An 18,396-nucleotide genomic window follows, 5' to 3' on the forward strand; every position below is an offset into this window, starting at 1 on the left:
CCTGGGGTCAAGTCTCACATTGGGCTCCCCATGGGGAGCCTGCTTCTTCTTCTGCCTCTGTCTCTTCCTCTGTTTCTCATGAAAAAAAAAATCTAAACAAAACAAAACAAAAAAACCCCCACAAATAGTTTTAAAAAGAGTGATGCTGAAGGACTAATGCTCTCCGAAGTATCATCCAATTCAAAAAATCTAGGATTCTGCAGGTTACATCTAGACATGCTTTATTCTTTGTGAATTCATTACACCACATATCGACAGTGGAACCGATCGAAGTGTCATGTCAGTCAGTGATCCGTGGTGGTCTCCCAGACAGAGCAGCGGGTGGAGGGGAGAGCATGGACTAGGGGGCAGGCAGACCTTGCTTTGAGCATAGGTGCTGCCGCCGATTGGCCCCAGGACCTTGCACAACTTCCTCACCCTCTCCGAGACCTCACTCTCAGCTTTAGTAAATGGGGGATAATGATGCCAGCAAGGCTGCAGTGCATGTTAAAAGAAAGGCTGTACAGCAAGGAACACATGGCAGGTGTTCAATACACGGCAGCTATTGTAGTTACAGAAAAATGAACTAAAAAAACTCAAACACCTGAATCCAAAATGAGACTGTAAGGCAATTCTGTAGGTCCCGTTGCACCTACCTGCCACCGCTCTGGTGGGATGCCTACCTCACGGGAAGGACGGGTACACTGTCTTTCCACCAGGGTGGACAAGAGCACCAGGCAGGCAGGGGTTGTCTTACTCGATGCCCCACCACCTGCCCAACGCTGGGCACGATGCAGGCGCCGTCTTCCTCAGAGTCCTCTCGGGCGGCTGCCCAGAATGGCAACCGGGTCTCCCTTGGCATGCTGACTCGGGCCAGATGGCAGTGGCGGCCTGCAGCCCTGTACCTGGTGTTCAAGGAGAAGCAAGAGCGGGGCTGCCTGGCAATGTTGGCCGTGGGCACGGGCAGGGTGTGCGGCATCCCGCTGTCGCTGCTGTGCTGACCCTGGGCAACACACTTCAGTTTCCTGAAATACTGCCTTTTTGAACTGCCGCTCTTCACTTCCTCACTCAGGAGGATGCTATTCTTTGTGACAGACTGGACACATGCTACGGGACCACTAGCTTCTATAAAGGAGGAGAGCAATCTTTTCATGTAAGATGGTTGTGGTTCCCATGCTGAAGCCCCAGCTGTGAGGGAAGGACACAGACAATCCCAATTCCTAATGTGTGCACCACGGGCAGCATGCTTAGGGGACTTAGTTCACCCTCTGAAGTACCAGATGGGTATTACCACCCCTAGTCTGCGGACGAAGGAAGGTAAGATGCTGTAGCCAAACTGCCACAGCTAGTGGGCACAGCTGGAATTTGGACTCAAGGCCTGTTTCCTCCCCAGCAGGGGTGCTCATCCTGATGCCTGGAACTGCCCGGGAGTGAAAACCCATCCCAGCACTTAGGCCACACCCCAGATCCTGATTTCATCATTCTGTGGTGGGGGGCCGACAATGGTATACTTGTTCACACTCCCCTCCTGACCAGGGATTCTGATGTGTGGCCAGGGTTCGAAATGCTGCTCCATGGTCTGTGCTGTGTGTGGCTGGTCTCACCGTGCCATGGAAGCCTCCCCAGGGGTGCTCCTGCCCGAGCCACGTGCCTTGTGTTACCCTTCTGGTCAGGGCTGGAAGCCCCAGAGAGGTCAGCAATCCACACGCATGCCCCTTGCCTGCTACAGATGGGCAGCCTCACTGCAGTACCACCAGAGTAGCCCTGTGGTCACTGTAGGCTGCTCTGCTTGATCATTGAGACGCTCTGTGAGCCTCAGGTTCCCTCATGGGCAGAGTGAGGACAACCACTGACCTTCCTCAGATGTGTCCCATGACAGCTGCTGGGATAGTGCCGGGTCAAGAGCACAGGGTACTGCTCTGCTACAAAGAATGCCAGCCAGGAATACCAAAACTAGCTTTAATTTGTCCAAAAGTCACATTGAGCGGTGTAAAAACTTTCTGGGACGGAGGCCCAGAGAGAGTCCATGCTGCCTGGGGCCCTGGGGTTTCTAGAAGTTCTCTAGCAGGCCCAGGATGCGTTTTTGCTCGTTCTCCCGGAACTCCGGGCTCCGGCCGTCCCCGATGTTCTCCGCGTACTCTGGGGAGACAAAGGCAAAGTGAGGCATGGATCCGAGGTGCGTGCTCTGTCGGAGCTGGGTCCCTTTGTGCCTTTCTCTAAATCCCAGCTCCCTCTACGACGCATGCTGTTCTAATACCTCCAATGGCTCCAACAGGGCAGCTGTGGCCAAACTCCTTGGTCTTGTATTCGAGGTGCTCAGTGAACAGGGCCCAGCTCATCTCTCCTCACCCAGAGTCCTCCCCAGCCACACTGCTTGCTTGCTCGCTCGCTCACTCACTCATATAGTCACTCAGCATGCGAGAAGTGGGTACCTGCCCTGGGTACCTTTGTTCCAGCCAGTGTTTGTCAGAGTGTGGGCCTGGAAGAGCAGCAGCAGTAGCAGTAGCGCACAGGGACTTGTTAGAAATGCGGCTGTGGAGGCCCCACTCAGAACTTAGAGGCCCAGTGGTCCATGTGAACAAGCCCTCCAGGTAACAGTGATGCAGTCTGAGAACCACTATTTGAGGTAATGGGGATAAAGTAATGATATAGATGAAAATCTCTGCTCCTATGAAGCCTACTTTCTAGTAAACAACCAAGTAAGTAACACAGATAGAGCGGCTGTTAGAAGGCCTCACAGAGATTGGATGGATGACCTGAAGCAAATTCCCATGGGCAGGTCTGGGAGTGACTGGCAGACAGCCGACCAGTGAAGAGGCTCGCCTGGCCTAGGGGAGGGTGAGTGTGGGGACATCCGTGTGGCCGGAGCTCAGCACCAGCGACAGAAGGGGCAGGCGCAGACCACAGGGCCAGTGGGCTGCTGCAAGGACTCTAGCCTTTCCCCTGTGACCAGAGCTGTGGGAAGGCTCTACGCAAAGGAGTGACAGCTCACTCCAGTGGAGGTGTGGGAGATGCCCTGGAGGGGACAAGGGCAGAAGGTGGGAGATGTGATTTGATTGCGGCTGGGACCAAGGTCATTGTGGGGGGTGAGAAGTCTTCAGATTTTACATGCGTTCTGAAGATAGGCTGGAAGTGGGGTGCCAAAGAGACACATGGATACTGACATCACCAAGAAGTATGACAGAGTAGTGGAGATGGTGACAGTAAGCCTCAAATTCCCCCCATAAGGGGAACAGGGTTAGGGTATAGTCCCCTGGTGTGAGATTCAAACAGCTGGGAGTTTTTAGGTAAATGGGGAGTTGGGAGAAACAATGGTCTTGAGATGCTCCCCACTGTGTTAGTGGCAGGGGGATGTGGGAGAAATGAGCCACCACTGGGGAAGGCCCACCCCCAGGAGAGGTGGGTTTCCGTTAGAGCAGGAAGGCAAGGAGAATGCTCCATGAAGGTGGAGGATACAGAGCATGACGGTGAGGACAGATCTCCAGAGAACACATCAGAGTGTCAAGGTAGGTCACCACGTGATCCATTTTACCTAGTTACCCCAGCACAATACTTACAGCTTTCCATTTCATTTTCAAAAGTATCCTCTCAAATTACACAGTCACCCTGGTTTTAGGAGGTAGGGGGGCAATGGTACAGAAACACCATGGAACTTAGGGATTGGAGTACAGGGTGTGAGGGTGGGGGTGTGGTTCCTGTAGTGACTCCCAGGAGGAGGGACAAAGGACATGTGTGAAGGGGAAGGGAGGGACAGAGTGCTTACTGCCCTCAGACCCACAGATGGGAGACGGTGTGACATCATGGGCTGGGTGTGAACTCTGTCTCTGACTCACAATCCTAAGTGACCTTGGGAAGGGCCTCCTCTGGAAATAACAGATATTCAAGACAAACTGGTTCCCTCCCTGAGCTTCCTTTGCTCAGGCCAGCAGTGTCACGTGCAGAGAGCCCACATATTCCTGCAGCCCCTCTTAAGGGCCGTCTTCTCGGTGAAGCCTACCTGGTCATCTCTTCCTCTGGCTCCTGTCCTCAGGCCAGGGTCCCCATCATAAGTCTGACTCTTAGACTCCCCCTAACTTGTTCTCCTTTTCCTCTAGATGGGTAGTTTCGGGAAGGCAGAGGCACGTGCCTTACTTTTAGCTGAATACCCAGCAGAATCTGGCCAAAAGTCAGCAGGCAGCATGGCATGGTGAACAAGCCCTCAGAGTAGTGGAAGAGGGTGACTGTTTGCATCCCTGCCCTACCCCCTGCTCCCCAGACTGGACAGCTTCAGGTAGAATAGACAACTCTGGGCAAGAGGCTTTCACATAATAAAACATCTGCTGATCTGAATCTGACAAAGACTGGGGAGAGAGAAGAAAGTGTGCAACCCCTCCCCTGCTCCCTCCCACCCCCCACTATGCTGGGGAATAACTCTGCTCTTGCCACTTCTTCATTTTCCCTCCTTCCTCTTTATTACTTTGGACATGTGCCGGAAAACGGGACTTGGGATTCAGACATGTGCCAGCTGTGTGTCTCCCCCTGGAAATCATCCTCTTCTGTTAGATGCATCCATCACCTCTACCAGCAAATGGTTGTGATGCCTTCTATTAAGGCCCATTAAAGAGAGGGCTGGGGTGATGAGAGAGCAGGATCTGGGCTGCGGAGACAGCTATGAGGCTGTATGTAAGTGCTATCTCTTACTCACATGTGAATGATCTAGTAGTTGCTGCCCCGGGAGACAGAGAAATGACCATTACAGCATTTAATACCCCCAGAGGCATGGTCTAGAAGCAAGAGTCTTAATGGATTGAACTAACACTTTGCTCTTCTAATGTATTCTCAGACCCAGGAGGGAGGAAAGTGGAGAAACAGTCTGATCCTTTGGGGCAGTGATTTTCCAAGTCAAGCCAGCTAGCTTCCCTGTAGGAACTAATCTCCTTTTAGAGACCCACAAGGTAGAGGAGGAAACCAAAGTCTGTATCGATTCCCTTGCTGAATCACCTCTGCCAAGGCCTTAGAAAAAGTACATGCCACCACAACACAGAGAGCACCCGTCCCACGGTGTGTCTCCCATCACTCTCTGGGGGGAGGGAGAAATCATCACATGAGCTGTTCTCTGGATATGGGTGGTGTGTGGGAGAAGAGCTGTCTCCTCCACAGTGTGTGCTGGGCATGTATGTATGGTGGCTCATCTGATGTTTGCAGCAATCCCACAAGGGAGAGAATGCCATCCCTGTTTGCACATGAGGAAACTGAGGCTTATTAGAGAACTGGAGCAACGTGCCCAAATCTGGGATGGCAGAGAGGCTGAAATTCAACCTGAAATGCGTGAGTCGGGAAAAAGGCACTTAAAGAACCAATGAGTGGGGAAAGGGGGGGGAATGCCAGTCCCCAAAGTGGCATCCACTTACCTAAGCAATATCCCCCCCTGCCAGTTCCCCATCCTCTAGGGAGAAACTGCTCTGTGAGCACTCCGGAGCAACCCAGCCCCACAAGGTCTCTGGCTAAAAAGTCCTCCAAAAGGGTAAGACTCCAGATGCAATGTCCTGTGGTAAAGGACCTCAGTGGCCACAGACGTGGAGTGGGTCAGAATGTCAGAACTGGCAGGGCTCTCAGAAATGTAATTTCTGAGAAACTCTGATGGGCAGGTGACCAGCCTGGGTCCCACAGCACGCCAGACACGGAGCCAGGTCTGATGAGGCCCTAGTACTTTTCCACTGCCACTGGCAGCTGGCACCACGCTATGCCCCGTGCCCTCACCCTCCGCCCCATACCCCTACTCATTCTTTGTTTCCAGAGCAGAATCCTATTTGGAGCAAATCTTGGTGGTGCCAGCTACCTCTGGTTATTATAGCTGCTGCAGCAGTTTATAAATATTGAACAGATTCCTCCCAGAGGTCTCGGGGAGGAGTTCTCTTTGCTGTGTGTGTGTGTGTGTGCGCGTGCCTGTGCACATGTGTGCAAACACGTTTGTGTCTGTGTGTATAAGAAAGGAAGAGAGAACGCCAGAAAAAGAGATGCTAGATGAAGGGGGATCTAGGAGTTGGGGAAAGGGAGACTGGGCTGGGGAGAGCGGGAGAGAAGAGGGTGAGTTGGGCTGGAGAGAGTGAGAAAGATGGTACACACATCAACTCCCTTCTCTACTGTCCCAGCATTTTCAAATGCTCTTATAATAAAGGCTTTGATGGAGCTCAAAAACAGGCAGCAGTGCTGAACGCATAAATATTAAAGCAAACTTTAGACAGCAGGTTTACTATTCAGACATGGAATACAAGCTGTTCTGTTTATGTTAAGAGGGAGAGGGAGGGGCCCTGGGGCTGGTGGATGGGGAGAACTATCTTCAGGGCATAGACTTGGGCCGTGCTCACAAGCCTGGTTCAGATCCTTGAGCCTGAAGCCTTAAATGCTCACCCTTTAAAAAATGTAGGAGGAAGGGGCTGGGGGGAGGAGAAGAATGCTCACATTTTCACACTGGAAAGTCTGGAAAATACAGACATAACCACAGATGAGAAACTGGGAAAGGAAATCCATGTTTAACAGATTCCTTTATGACAGTGATGAACCTGGAAGGTCTAATGTCATACTTCCCCTGGAGAGGAACACTCATTTGTAGCTACAGTACCTAAATGCATCAGGGATTCCATGAAAATGGCACTCAGTTAAAAGACAGGCATATGTATCCTTTGCTTATCCTGCTAACAGAGGTCACGTTCCCACAGGACCGAGGACACTTTAGCTGGTGGGAAAGCACCCTCCCCACCCCCACACCAGGCCCTGAGGAGTCTGGTCTGGGTGCTGGCTTTCCTGATCTCAGAGTCAAAGGATTAGGTTAAGGGAGCAAGGCAAGGTGTCTCCATTTGCTGAGCATGTACTCTGTCCCAGGGACCCAACTGCAGGTCAATGTGAGCCTTCCTGAGGCTCAAGTGCATATTCACTCCAGATCTGTGTTTTACCGAGAGGAAATCAGGGCTCACACATAATATCTACTAATGGACCCAAAGTTCGACAGAGAGCCAGAATTGTGGGGGTGTGTGTAGGTCCCATCTGTTTCTTACTGGATGAGCTCACACACGGATCACAACGGTAGAGCGGCTGACAGGTAGCAAGCACGAGCTATGCACCGGCCGCATATCAGGGCTGTGTGGGCATACGCTGCCTCAGCGGATACCCACAGGACCCGGTGAGGCTGGTTATCTCCACCTCACAGATGAAGGGCTATGGCTTAGAGAGGGTAAGGAGCTGCCTGAGGTTAAATGCATGCCTCTCTCCAGGATTCTCTCCTGCCTTCGAACACCCTAGTGGTCACAGTAGCTGTGACCTGGGGCAAGTCACATGCACGTCAACATGTTATCAAAAGAGAAATCCTGTCAGCTTCTGCAGCTTCAAAATCACAGAGGCAATGCTCAGGTTACCAAGAGCCCCAAATCAATATGGAAATACATGTTTATGAGCTTCTGGAGGAGATTTTAAGCCATAAAGAACAAAAGCAAATCAAAGGGCCAGGAGCCAATTTCTGAAGCACTTTGAAGCCTTTGGCTCAGTCTTTTTGCCATCAGTGAAAGAGTTTTGAGTCAGTAATCTGAGCTTTCCCCTGCACCACAGCCCAGCAGCCACGCAGTTTTCCGGACAACTTTTGCTACTGACTAAGACATTGAAGAGACTTGCTAGCAACTTCCACAGTAACCCTTGGCACAAGTATTTATATTAAGTAGTATTTACAGGTCACAGCTCCTATGCCACATCCAAGAAGGTGGCCCCTTGATGATGGACATCTGTATCTGCCCTTAGAGGTCTGTCATGTGCTTCTAGAAGCCACCTCCTTAATCAGTCATTAGCTTCACAGAGATAGGAAGGACAACGGTGGCTGCCAGGGACTTGAGGAAGAGGGGGAGGAGGGATTGGGAGGTGAGTGTTTAATGGGAACAGAGTTTCGGTTTTGCAAGATGAAAATTAAATGTGTGGATAAGTGGTGGTGGTGGTCCTAATGGTTAAAATGGTAAATCGGACATATATTTTACCAGCAAAAAAAAAAAAAAAAAAAAAAAGGCACTTCCTCTGTGCAGCCTCCCTGGATCTTCAAGTTCCTTTTAATCTGCAGCAGAATGAACCGTGTCTTTGTGATTCCCGCTCTGTGTCTTAGCACTGACTTCATACTGCTTCGCGTAGTGATTAGTCATTTCATCTGTGATGGGCTGTATGCCCCCTGGGAACAGGGCCTCCTAAGCATCTCATTTATCTTAGGAGCCCACCTAGTGCTCTGTCATGCCAAGTGGGTGCTCTATAAAGTTGGATGCCCTAAATTTTCTTTCTTAAAAGATGGGAGGACTGTATGAGCCAATCAGCAAAGTTAGAGGTTTCCTTTCTGCCAGATGAAAGACTGAATGTGTACAGTTCTGAGTTTTGATCCAGTTTCCAATATTATTATTGACTCAACTAATGACCCTCAACCTCTGCAAGTCTTGGTTTCCTTTTTTACAAAATGGAGATTGTAATCCTGCTTTCTAGGGCTGTTGTGAGAACCAGAGAATACATATTAGAAGTCTGGCCCAGAGGATGTGCTTGGGAGTGACCACTCTACCTACTGTGGTCCTGGATTTCTGGAATAGCACAGAGAAGCCTGAAGCACTACCTCAGCACATAACCCTGGGAAGCATTCACTGAGCCCCTTCTCTGTACCAGTCATAGGCCAGGCGCAAGATGACCGGCAGGAAGACTGTCGCTGCCCTCATGGAGCACATGGTGGGCCACAGGCTCAGACCTGGAGCAGCTGCCAGTTCCAGAGAAGGCTGGACTTTGGGAGCGCCGAGTAAGCAGTCTGCAGAAAGAGGGACTTTAATGAGCCATCAATTATTCCCAGCTCTCTTGGCACCCCCAGTAGAAGAGGAGGGAGGAAAATGGTGAGAAAGGGGACTGAGATACAACGGGAAAAGTCCCCTGCTGGGCTTGCCTCATCAGCGTTTTCCTGGGACCTCAAGGGATACATCAGCTGTCATCCTGCCAGCAAAACTTAGGAAATATGTAGGCCATAAAATCAAAGAAAAAGCTTGCATCTAATTAGTATGTTAAAAAAAAGGAAGCAACCCAAACTGAAAAAACAAAATTAAAATCAAAGAGGACAGACTGATGAGCTGGTTTTCTTTATGAGGCTTTGTTTTCCCATGCTTTTTGATGGAAGGAAGGGTGGAGGAAGAAGGGGGAGGGAGCGAAGGCTTTTGACGGGAAAGGCCTGAGCAGAGCCTAGCCATCCACCCTCGTTTTCTAACACCAACACTGCCCTGAGGGGCTGGCTGGCTGCAGACAACACCACAGGCAGAAGAGCTTCCCTGAGGTGGGAGTGAGCCAGGGCAGGTGCCTGCCGGTGGAAGTCAGGCTGAGAACCCTTGAGAAAGAAAAGAAAAGGTGCATCTGCAGAGAAGTGGTCAGCATTCTTGAGAGCCTCTTTGACCTGGGCAGTGGCACCATAGTATCCCCTCTATACTCCTTACAAAGGCCACTGATGTCCTGTCCTACTCCTGGGCCTCTACTCCCTCTGCCTGGGATGGGCCTTTCCCTCTCTTGGGAGTCCATGGAATGGCCGGTGCCTCCAGTACTGCTCTTACCACTCCGTTAGCACACCGTTCACAACTTCAACTAGCACTTATCACATTGTAATTAGTTTCTCGAGTATCTCTCCTCACAAGACTGTGAACATTTCAAAGACATGGCTCTTGGTTATTCTTTGCATCTCTAGTCCTCAACACAGAGCCTGGCACCCAGCAAATGCTAGCTGAGTAGCTGCTGGAGCGTGTCTTTCATTTAGCTTGAATTATGGCTGGTCACTTACACATCTGTGTCATGTGGCACCTAAGCACAGTATCTAGCCCTGTGCTTAGCCCTGAGGAAAGTCTCAGCAAACATCTGCCAAATTAAATTTGCATGAGGGTGGGGCTGAATTCAACAATACGTAAAATATTCACTGGGTTCCCATTACGTGCCCAGCATTGCTGTGGGTGCTGATGAGGTGACACTGAACAAGCTAGACAACGTCCCTATGTCAGAGCTTATATTTTAATGTATGAGACCCACAAAACGGTAAACAAAGACATAAATAAAAACAATTACAGATTGTGATAAGGGCTAGGAAGGAAATAAACTGGGTGGTATGATGGGAAGTAACAGATGGAAAGAACGATTCAAGATGGAGTCTAGAGGCGGAACTGGTGGATTTACTACTCCACTGGCTGTGCAGGGTGATGGAGGGAGAACCAAAGGGCTGGCTCGAGGCTCCGGCAGGGCTAGGGGAAAAGGAAAACAACAGAGGAGAGGACCAAGAGTGGTGGGAATGAATATGGCATCTATGTAGGCCGCTCCACTGACGGAACTCCACTCAGCACCCGGTCTGAGGGTGGGGCCTGATGCCCCATGAGGCACTGGGGGGCTAGACAGGGATCTGAGGGACATAGAGGCCGGGTCACGACAACTGAAAATACCGAATAACTGAAGGTTTATGTGTTAGGATTTCACAAAGGAAAACATCCACCTACTACGTGTCAGTACCCGTGAAAAACACCTTTTCTTTCTCAATTCACTGTTTTGATTGCAGGGATGGAAATGCAGGAAGCCTATATGCCAGAGAGAGCTGAGAGTGATAAAAAGTCCTAATTGAACAAGTGGGCGTTAGAAGTAAATGCCATTTAAGAACTGGAGTTGCAAATCACCATAGTTACACCTGAGGGAGGCGGTAGGCCATGCTAAGCAGTAATTCATGCAAATGGAGGGGAAGAAGCACCCAGGATGCCACCATGGAAGGCAAGGTGCTGGGCTTGCTTCATGAATTGTTTCCCATTCCTCTTTCTCTGAGGGAAAAGATAAGATTCCAATATCTCAAATTCTCCATCTACAAAATGGACATGGAGGTACCACTGCCACCTGCCCAGGGCGGCTATGCTAAACACAGGGTTTCCTGCTCCCATGCCTTCATGCACACTGTTTCTTTATTCTGGGATGTCCTGCTCCCAGCCTCTAAGACCCAGTTTGATGCCACTCACAAGACTTCCCACAAGATTGTAGCCATGCCTCACTTATAATAATGATGATGACAATTATCATCATCATATTTCATAATACTCATAATAGCTAACATTTACGGAGAACTTATTAAGGGTCAGACATTTCAATCTATCATCTTATTTAATCTTCTCATGCATCCTATGAGGTCACAGAGCAATTGGGTATCTCGCCCCAGGTAACACAGTAAGTAACAGAGCCAGGATTCAGTTCCAGGTGTCGGATCCAGGGACCATGGCTCTTAACTTCTCTTCACTTTATTATATGTACCATTTATCTTCACATTTCATCTCCTACCCATAATGGGAGTTATAAGCCACTTACGGGCAAACCCAGTGAGGACATCTAGCCTATTCCTTCACCTTAAAAATGGGAAAAACATGGGCCAGAGAGGGAAAATGAAAATCTGCTCAGAGTCACCAGTCTATCCTGGCTTTCTCTGAAACCTGGCATTATCACTACTGCAATATAGGCCAATACAGGCCTCAACTGCTGTTGTGTGTGAATCTGTGCTAAGTGGCCCACGGGCACAGACGCATCAGAGTCCAGGTCAGGTACACTTGTGATTGAGAGCCTGGTTCACTAATGGAGGCCTCGGGAGCCACTCCAGTTGAATAAGGTCCCAAAGATGTGATGCTATCTTGAGGGACTCCCTGCAGTAGCTGAGGGAAGGAGGGATGCTCATCTGGCTGAGCACTGGCTGTGTGCCAAGCACTATCCACCACTGGGCACTAGACTGAACGTGGTCATGTAGTATCTCCTGAACCTTTGCATACTTTCTTCTAGATCACACTTGCACAGCTGGGGGAAGGCAGAGTCGAGGCTGAAAGGCAGGTATGCCCTTTCTGTTACACTACAGTGGTACAGATTGACTTTCTGCTGTCTGGAATAATTCCAGGTATTTCCTGTTATTTCCTTGTTTTTTTCCCCCCTTAGAAAGCAATTTCATTCCACTGCATGTAGTTTGGAACTGGATTTTTTGTTTCGTCTTCTTCTTTTTAATTTTTAACAAAGATTTCTAAGCCCCACTGCCTCTTGTTTGTTATGTGTTTTTTAAATGCTGGAACTGAAGTGTCAGAGGCATAGAATACCTAGGTTAGTCTTTGGTATCCTGACAAAGATGACTGGGACACACAGTGCATGTGACAACACACTTAAGCCTGCAGTCACAGAATGCTGTGCACCAAATGCCGGGGATACTGATTCAGACTCAAAAAGTTAGCATCACCTAGCAATCCCGGAGTGCCAGACACAAACAGTGCCCAACTCACCCTTGATGATGTGCCTGACGATTTTGATGGAGCTCCCTCGCATGTTGAGGATCTGGTGAACCCTCTGGCGAATCTAAGAGGAAGGTGAATGGAGGGGAGAGAAAGGAAAATCACTGTTTGTCCTGGCAAGCACCAGCATATACATCATCTAGAAAGTATGAACCTCGTGCTGGCCCCTGAAGGAGAGGGCCCACGTGGAGTACAGGGAGTCAAGCAGAGTGGATCTGCCTCCTTCTCAGAGTCTCTACCCAGGCAGGCATGGACAAAAATGTCCAGGGTGGCCCCTCTTACCTGGGGCACATTGGCATTGCAGATCTCCGCCATGATGTAGCAGATGTGCTGAAGGACAAAGAGACCTGCGTCCAAGCGCCGGAGATAGAACTCGTCCTCCGTGTCATTGTCTATGATCTCCCCACGCCGGACCATGTCCTAGAAGCAAATGAGCAAGTAGGACAAGTGAGCTGGCCAGTGAGCCCACAATACACAAAAGAACAGCAACTACAACACCACCACCAGACTATTCCACACTGATGTATCTCCTGCTTCTCCCATATCTTCTAAAGTATCTTTCTTATATTTTCATTTTTAAAGATTTTTAAAAAGATATTATTTATTTATGAGAGAGAGAGAGAGAGAGAGAGGCAGAGACACAGGCAGAGGGAGAAGCAGGCTCCATGCAGGGAGCCCGACGTGGGATTCGATCCCGGGTCTCCAGGATCAGCCCCTGGACTGAAGGCGGCGCTAAAGCGCTGAGCCACCCGGGCTGCCCATTATGTTTTCATTTTTAAAGGACTAGAGGCCTAGGGAGTCAGATTAAAGCCCCCCTTTTTTTCTCTTTGCAACGAGTCAAGGCCAAAATGATCTCATCCAGATATTCAATCTAAAAAAAATAAGCTGACAGTGACACAAATCTCAGCTATTTATCTGCTTCCTCTCATTCTCTACTCTTTGCTTCTGGACCCCATAAATCACCTCTCAACAGGACCTCTGGAGGTCTCTTTCCCTTCCAAGTCAGGTCAAACTCGGGAAGAGTGGTCCTATCCCCATGACTGTCTTGCTGATGGCACGGGCATTCCCCATACATACATGTGTTCCTTTGGGCTCACGTTGCATCAGTAGCAAAATGCTACCACCCTGTCCACTTGGCTTCACCAGCAGGCACTCCCCTAGGCTAACGTCCCAACAAGCAACAGGAGTCTCTCCTCAACCATTACAACCCCAGACCTATCAGACTTGCTGTCCCCAAATCTATTCCTCTCTGGCAGATACTTCTACGAAAATAGCTTTATTGATATACAATTCACATATCATACAATATGCCCATTTAAAGTGCACAATGTAATGGCTTTTAGTATATTCAGAACTGTGCAACCATCGCAACTGCTGTAGGCCATTTTCACCACAACCTCCGAGCTCCCCAACTGCAGATTATTACTGCCTCTGTCAACAGAGCTCCTCTCTCTATCTCTGGGCCTTAGCTGCCTTCCTTCCTTGGGGTTCTAGGGTATCTCTGAAGCCAGCACTGCTTTTAAGCTACCTATACCACAACGCCTTTCCTGATTATGTAAGACTAACAACTGCTCCTTTCTGAACTTTCTGAGAGCACCTCAACACACTTGCCCCCCACGCAACCTCTTCTCACACACAATGCTCACACTGATTTCCATCATCATCCCCCTTTGTTGACAACTCCCATCTACAATTCCCTTTATTTCATAAGGGTAGACTATGAACTCTAGTAGGGCAGGGACTGAATTTTGTCTTCGTGTTCCCATTCAGTAAATATCCAAGCACTGAACGAAAGGGAAAAGACATCTGTTTTGGGCTGTTGGCTCTCAGGAGTAGAACTGGGTGAGGGACTCGTTCTGCATGACTGGCAGGCTGGCTTGAGAAGACAGGTGCCTGATACATGCTTTTGATGACAACAATCCATTTCTTTATTCCATCAGTAGTTTTATGGCCACAGTTCCCTCTGACAGCTCAGGCTCCTGTCACTGGTAGAAATCCTTGGGGACCTTGCTTTCTACTCTCCCAAACTTGAAGGACTTACCACTTGGTCATCAATCTCCAACAAGAATCCTTCAGAGACTATTTAGACGCAGATAATGCACTTCTTTATTTGCCCAAGGGGCCGGCCTATAGCAACAGAAGGCTACTTTTCATCTCACTCCTAAAGGCTTCTGTCTGAGGCAAAGGAGGGCTGCTCTGTCTGGCAAATCACCATTGCTAATTCCCAGTTTCATTTAGTAGCAAATTCCTTGGTAATCTGGTAATAGTGTTAATGTTCACAAGGCAGTCACGGAGCACTGGACTGATGTCTGAGGAGTTTAAAACTAGAAGGGTTGCTTTAGTTTCTCATTTACTCATAATTGTAACTTCCTGTTCCAGAACTCCTCAGTGTTCAGCAGCTGGGGGCACTGGCACTCGTGCAGAAAGCACTTGCTGCTAATATTTTACATTTCTATAACGCTGCAGAGTTTAAAGTGTTATCATATCATATATATGGTCCTTACTACCAAATATAGAGACAGCACGGAGGGGATTATTAATCCTATTGTACAAATCAGAATCCAAGGCACACAGAGGTTAAGTAAGTTGCTCGTAATTACATGATTACCAGTTATGAGAATATACAGACTCCCTGGGGACAGGAATCCTGTCTGATTCACCTTAGGTGAAAATGATTAACATTATGCTCGAATCCCAGCCCAGGTAAGCGCCCAGTGGCAAGGCCACCATTCTAAGCAATGACTTAAGGCTGATAAAGAATGAAAATGAAGGTAAGGGGATGTCTTGGTCTTAGTCACAGAGGGGCCAAATGTCTGGGGAGGCCACAGTGACATAGGAAGTGACCAGAGAGTAAGGGGATACAGTGTACACCCAAGTTTAAGATGACAGGTGGTGGGTGCTAATCAGGGTTGGCTAAGATGGGAAGGCATTTGGGAAGAAGGGACTCTCAGGTAAGGTTTCCAGGCTCCTGAGAGAAACAGAATGAAGGCCTTAAGGATGAGGGGTCTGAGGCCTTGTGCTGCTCATGCTCTCTGCTTACCAGCCACCCATCCCCAACCATGCACACAGCACAGACAGGCCTGCTCTCCGCTCTCTAGTCTCTTCACTTTTGCCTGTGATGTTGGGACTCTCCCTACCCCTCAATCTCTATCACAACATAGTTAAAGTCTAAAATGTGACGTTCCTTTCAGAACTTTTCCTGAGATCTTTGAAAACTTCTCAAAGCCTTCCAACTTGAAAACTTTTCCAATCAGATACAAGGATTTTTCAGACCTGAAAACTCCCCAAAATTGGATTTATACTTCTTTAAGGCATTTCCCATGACCTGCCTTATAGCAGGTATTCAGATGTGTGCCTCTTCCCTGTCAAGGTTCCTTGAAAGCAAGAGTGTGTATTTCAGTTTTCTTTGTACCTTAGAAAGCATCCTGGATAGTACTTTGAGCACAGTAGGCTCCTGGAAAGCATGTGTCAGGACTGAACAAATGCAGGTAGAAGTTCAGTGCTGTTTAATGAGCTGTGTGTGCTAAGACTCTTGTGGATGGGGAGAAGGGGAAGCATCAGGAAATGGTGAGGGACAGGACCCTGGAGGGCCAGCTGGTGGGAGGCCTAAATGCTGCTCAGAGATGTGAGACACGATGGGCAGGCTACATGTGCAGGACAATGTCATGAACAAGAATATGCAACATGTATGAGATGGACAGCAATGAGCGGCAAGCAGAGCACATGGCTGGAAGGGCACAGTATCAGCAAACGAAGAAGAGAAGAGGTGATGAAACCTTTAGAGGTTTGCAAACATGGATACTGGGAGTAGAACACATTTCATTTATCCACCTGATAAAGATTTCCTAAACACCAAACTGTGGGCCAGGTATTACATGATGTGTTGGGGGCAGAAAAGATTAATTAAAAAGTCCACATAATCAAGGAGATTATCGCCTAATAATGTTGCCAAATATGAACAAATCATTAATTTTTTAAAATATGGGAACGCCTACTATCAAGGACTTCTCAAATTGTACCGCATGCTGTGGGCACCCAGAAGGACACATACATTTATCTGGGGGTAGTCAAAAGACATCAAAGGAAATGTACATTTGAGGAGGACTCTGAAGGAGTCTGAAAGACTGGAAAGGACATTTCGGAGCAGAGGAATAGCATGGATCAAGGCACAGGAAAGTCAACTTGGCTAGGGTGAGAGAGATCAACAGTGCAGCATCAGTGTCACCAGAAGAAAGGTCAGAAAGGAGGAAGGCAGTGTGTTTTTTTGCTTATAAAGATCCTGGCTATCGGCAGATCGTAGTATTTTTGATTGATTGCTATATACGAGGCATTGTGTGAAGCAGTCTGAATAAAGAACACTGCCATCTAACCACTTAGGAGGAGCAGCCGGTGTTTACTGAGCGCTTGTCACGTGTCAGACTGAGTCTAAGTGCTTTTAAATTCCTTTGCTTTTCACAAATATCGGAAGGCAGGGATTACCACCCCTATTTTATTTTATTTTTTAAAATATTTATTTATTATTCATGAGAGACACAGAGAGAGAGAGAGAGGCAGAGACACAGGCAGAGGGAGAAGCAGGCTGCATGCAGGAAGCCTGACATGGGACTCGATCCCGGAACTCCGGGATCACGCCCTGGGCCAAAGGCAGATGCTCAACCACTGAGCCACCCAGGCGTCCCACCACTCCTATTTTAAATGAGGAAAAGGACTCAGCAGAGCAGCCTCCCCAAGGCTAGTGGGTGGCAGAACTGGGATTCCAACCCAAGTATGTGTTCTTTTCATACCTCCATGTTTGTGTGGGTGCAGATTTCGGAGCTATCTGCGAGAACAAAGTAAGAGTGGTAGAGGCTCAAGAATGGAGCACAGCAAAATTAAGTTTCTTCAAAGAGGTCAGAAGAGCCCTGGTGAGTTATCCTTTTTCATAGTGCCCCCCCCCACAATCTGACCTTCTTTTAACCAAGCGGGAATATACTGTATCTTCCCATTTCTCTAAATATTGTCATCCAGAAAGGATGGACCCAAGAGAGCAATGCCAAACTCCATTTTTTCCTCTTTCCTTAGAACTTCAAGACTCTGACAACGTTCATTTCAACATTCTACTTTTAGATATACGGCCAGATGATTTGAAAGTGAAAATTTCAAGTGTAGATCTGAGATATGACTTTAGCTCATCTCCAAGAAAGGCATCACCATTGCTGCGTTGAACATGCACAAAGATGAAACAGAGATTGGCTTCTAAGACGAAGTCTCTGCCCTGACAGTTATAGAAGCATCATAGAAACCAGCAAGCAGAGAAGGTGACTGCTGTCAGGATAGCACCTTATCTAGACTGTTACAACTCTGTGGCAGGGAATATTTACTGCTGAAAGGATTCAGAAAAGTTGAGCACAAACGTGCATTCTGTATTTAAAGGGAAATAAAAGAAGCAAGGTGGTTATGTATCGTTCTGAAGGAAAATAAGAAAGTTTGGGTACAGTTCTTGTAAGAACATCTTCTCAAGTTTTGGTCTGTCTTAAGAAGAAGTAGGACCATATATCACCTTTATTATATATGGATTAATGAGTTTCTGGCTCCTTTTCTGGGATTCTAAGACACCAGATTTAAAAAAAAACTGATCTGGAGGTAAGGAAATAGAACTACCGCTGAAAGACTTCTCAGGGTATCTGAGACGTGAAGAATAGCTGCCAGTACCACCCAACCCATGATCATCTGGCTAGGATTCAGCCTTTGAAGTAATATAAAAGTAACATAAACATCCTAGGATTATCACAAGTTTCTCCCAGCCCTATTATTTCCCTCATAACAGAACCTCTGGAAGAACCAAAGGAGTCTGATTAGGAACATGTGGATGGTTACATACTAGTAACACAGAAGTGGATTTGCTTCACTAGCAGTAGGGAGGAAATTGACTTATGCCCAACTGACCAATAAGACATGCTTCAAAGTGACCTGACAAAGAAAAGAACGAAGCTGGCTGGCCCATGTGCAGAAATTAAACCTGCAGCTCCATGTTCTTAGCACATGGGTACTGAACTTAGTACTTGGGTACAGCAGGCCACAGATACCTCATTCTAAAAAGATACCCAACCTCCTTGCTTTCTTTCCCTCTTAA

The 18,396-nt window shown here is 48.2% G+C and overlaps 1 protein-coding gene across 3 annotated transcripts in view; it reads right to left on the reverse strand.

The window, feature by feature from the left end:
- Positions 1-204: 204 nt before the first annotated feature.
- Positions 205-18,396, reverse strand: part of CTNNBL1 (catenin beta like 1) — a 163,285-nt gene continuing 145,093 nt past the window's right edge. Inside the window, exons 14-17 of one of the 3 annotated variants that reach the window (XM_026009708.2) lie at positions 12,567-12,704; positions 12,276-12,348; positions 8,635-8,773; positions 205-2,118 (exon numbers count right to left, since the gene is read on the reverse strand). In XM_026009708.2, coding sequence (XP_025865493.1) covers position 2,118; positions 8,635-8,773; positions 12,276-12,348; positions 12,567-12,704 — 351 coding nt within the window. In that variant the 3' untranslated portion in view covers positions 205-2,117. The remainder of the gene's footprint in view (positions 2,119-8,634; positions 8,774-12,275; positions 12,349-12,566; positions 12,705-18,396) is intronic. The other 2 variants (XM_072735880.1, XM_026009709.2) reach the window with 2 other exon arrangements.

This window comes from Vulpes vulpes, chromosome 14 (genome assembly GCF_048418805.1).
Source record: "Vulpes vulpes isolate BD-2025 chromosome 14, VulVul3, whole genome shotgun sequence".
NCBI classification, from domain to species: Eukaryota; Metazoa; Chordata; class Mammalia; order Carnivora; family Canidae; genus Vulpes; species Vulpes vulpes.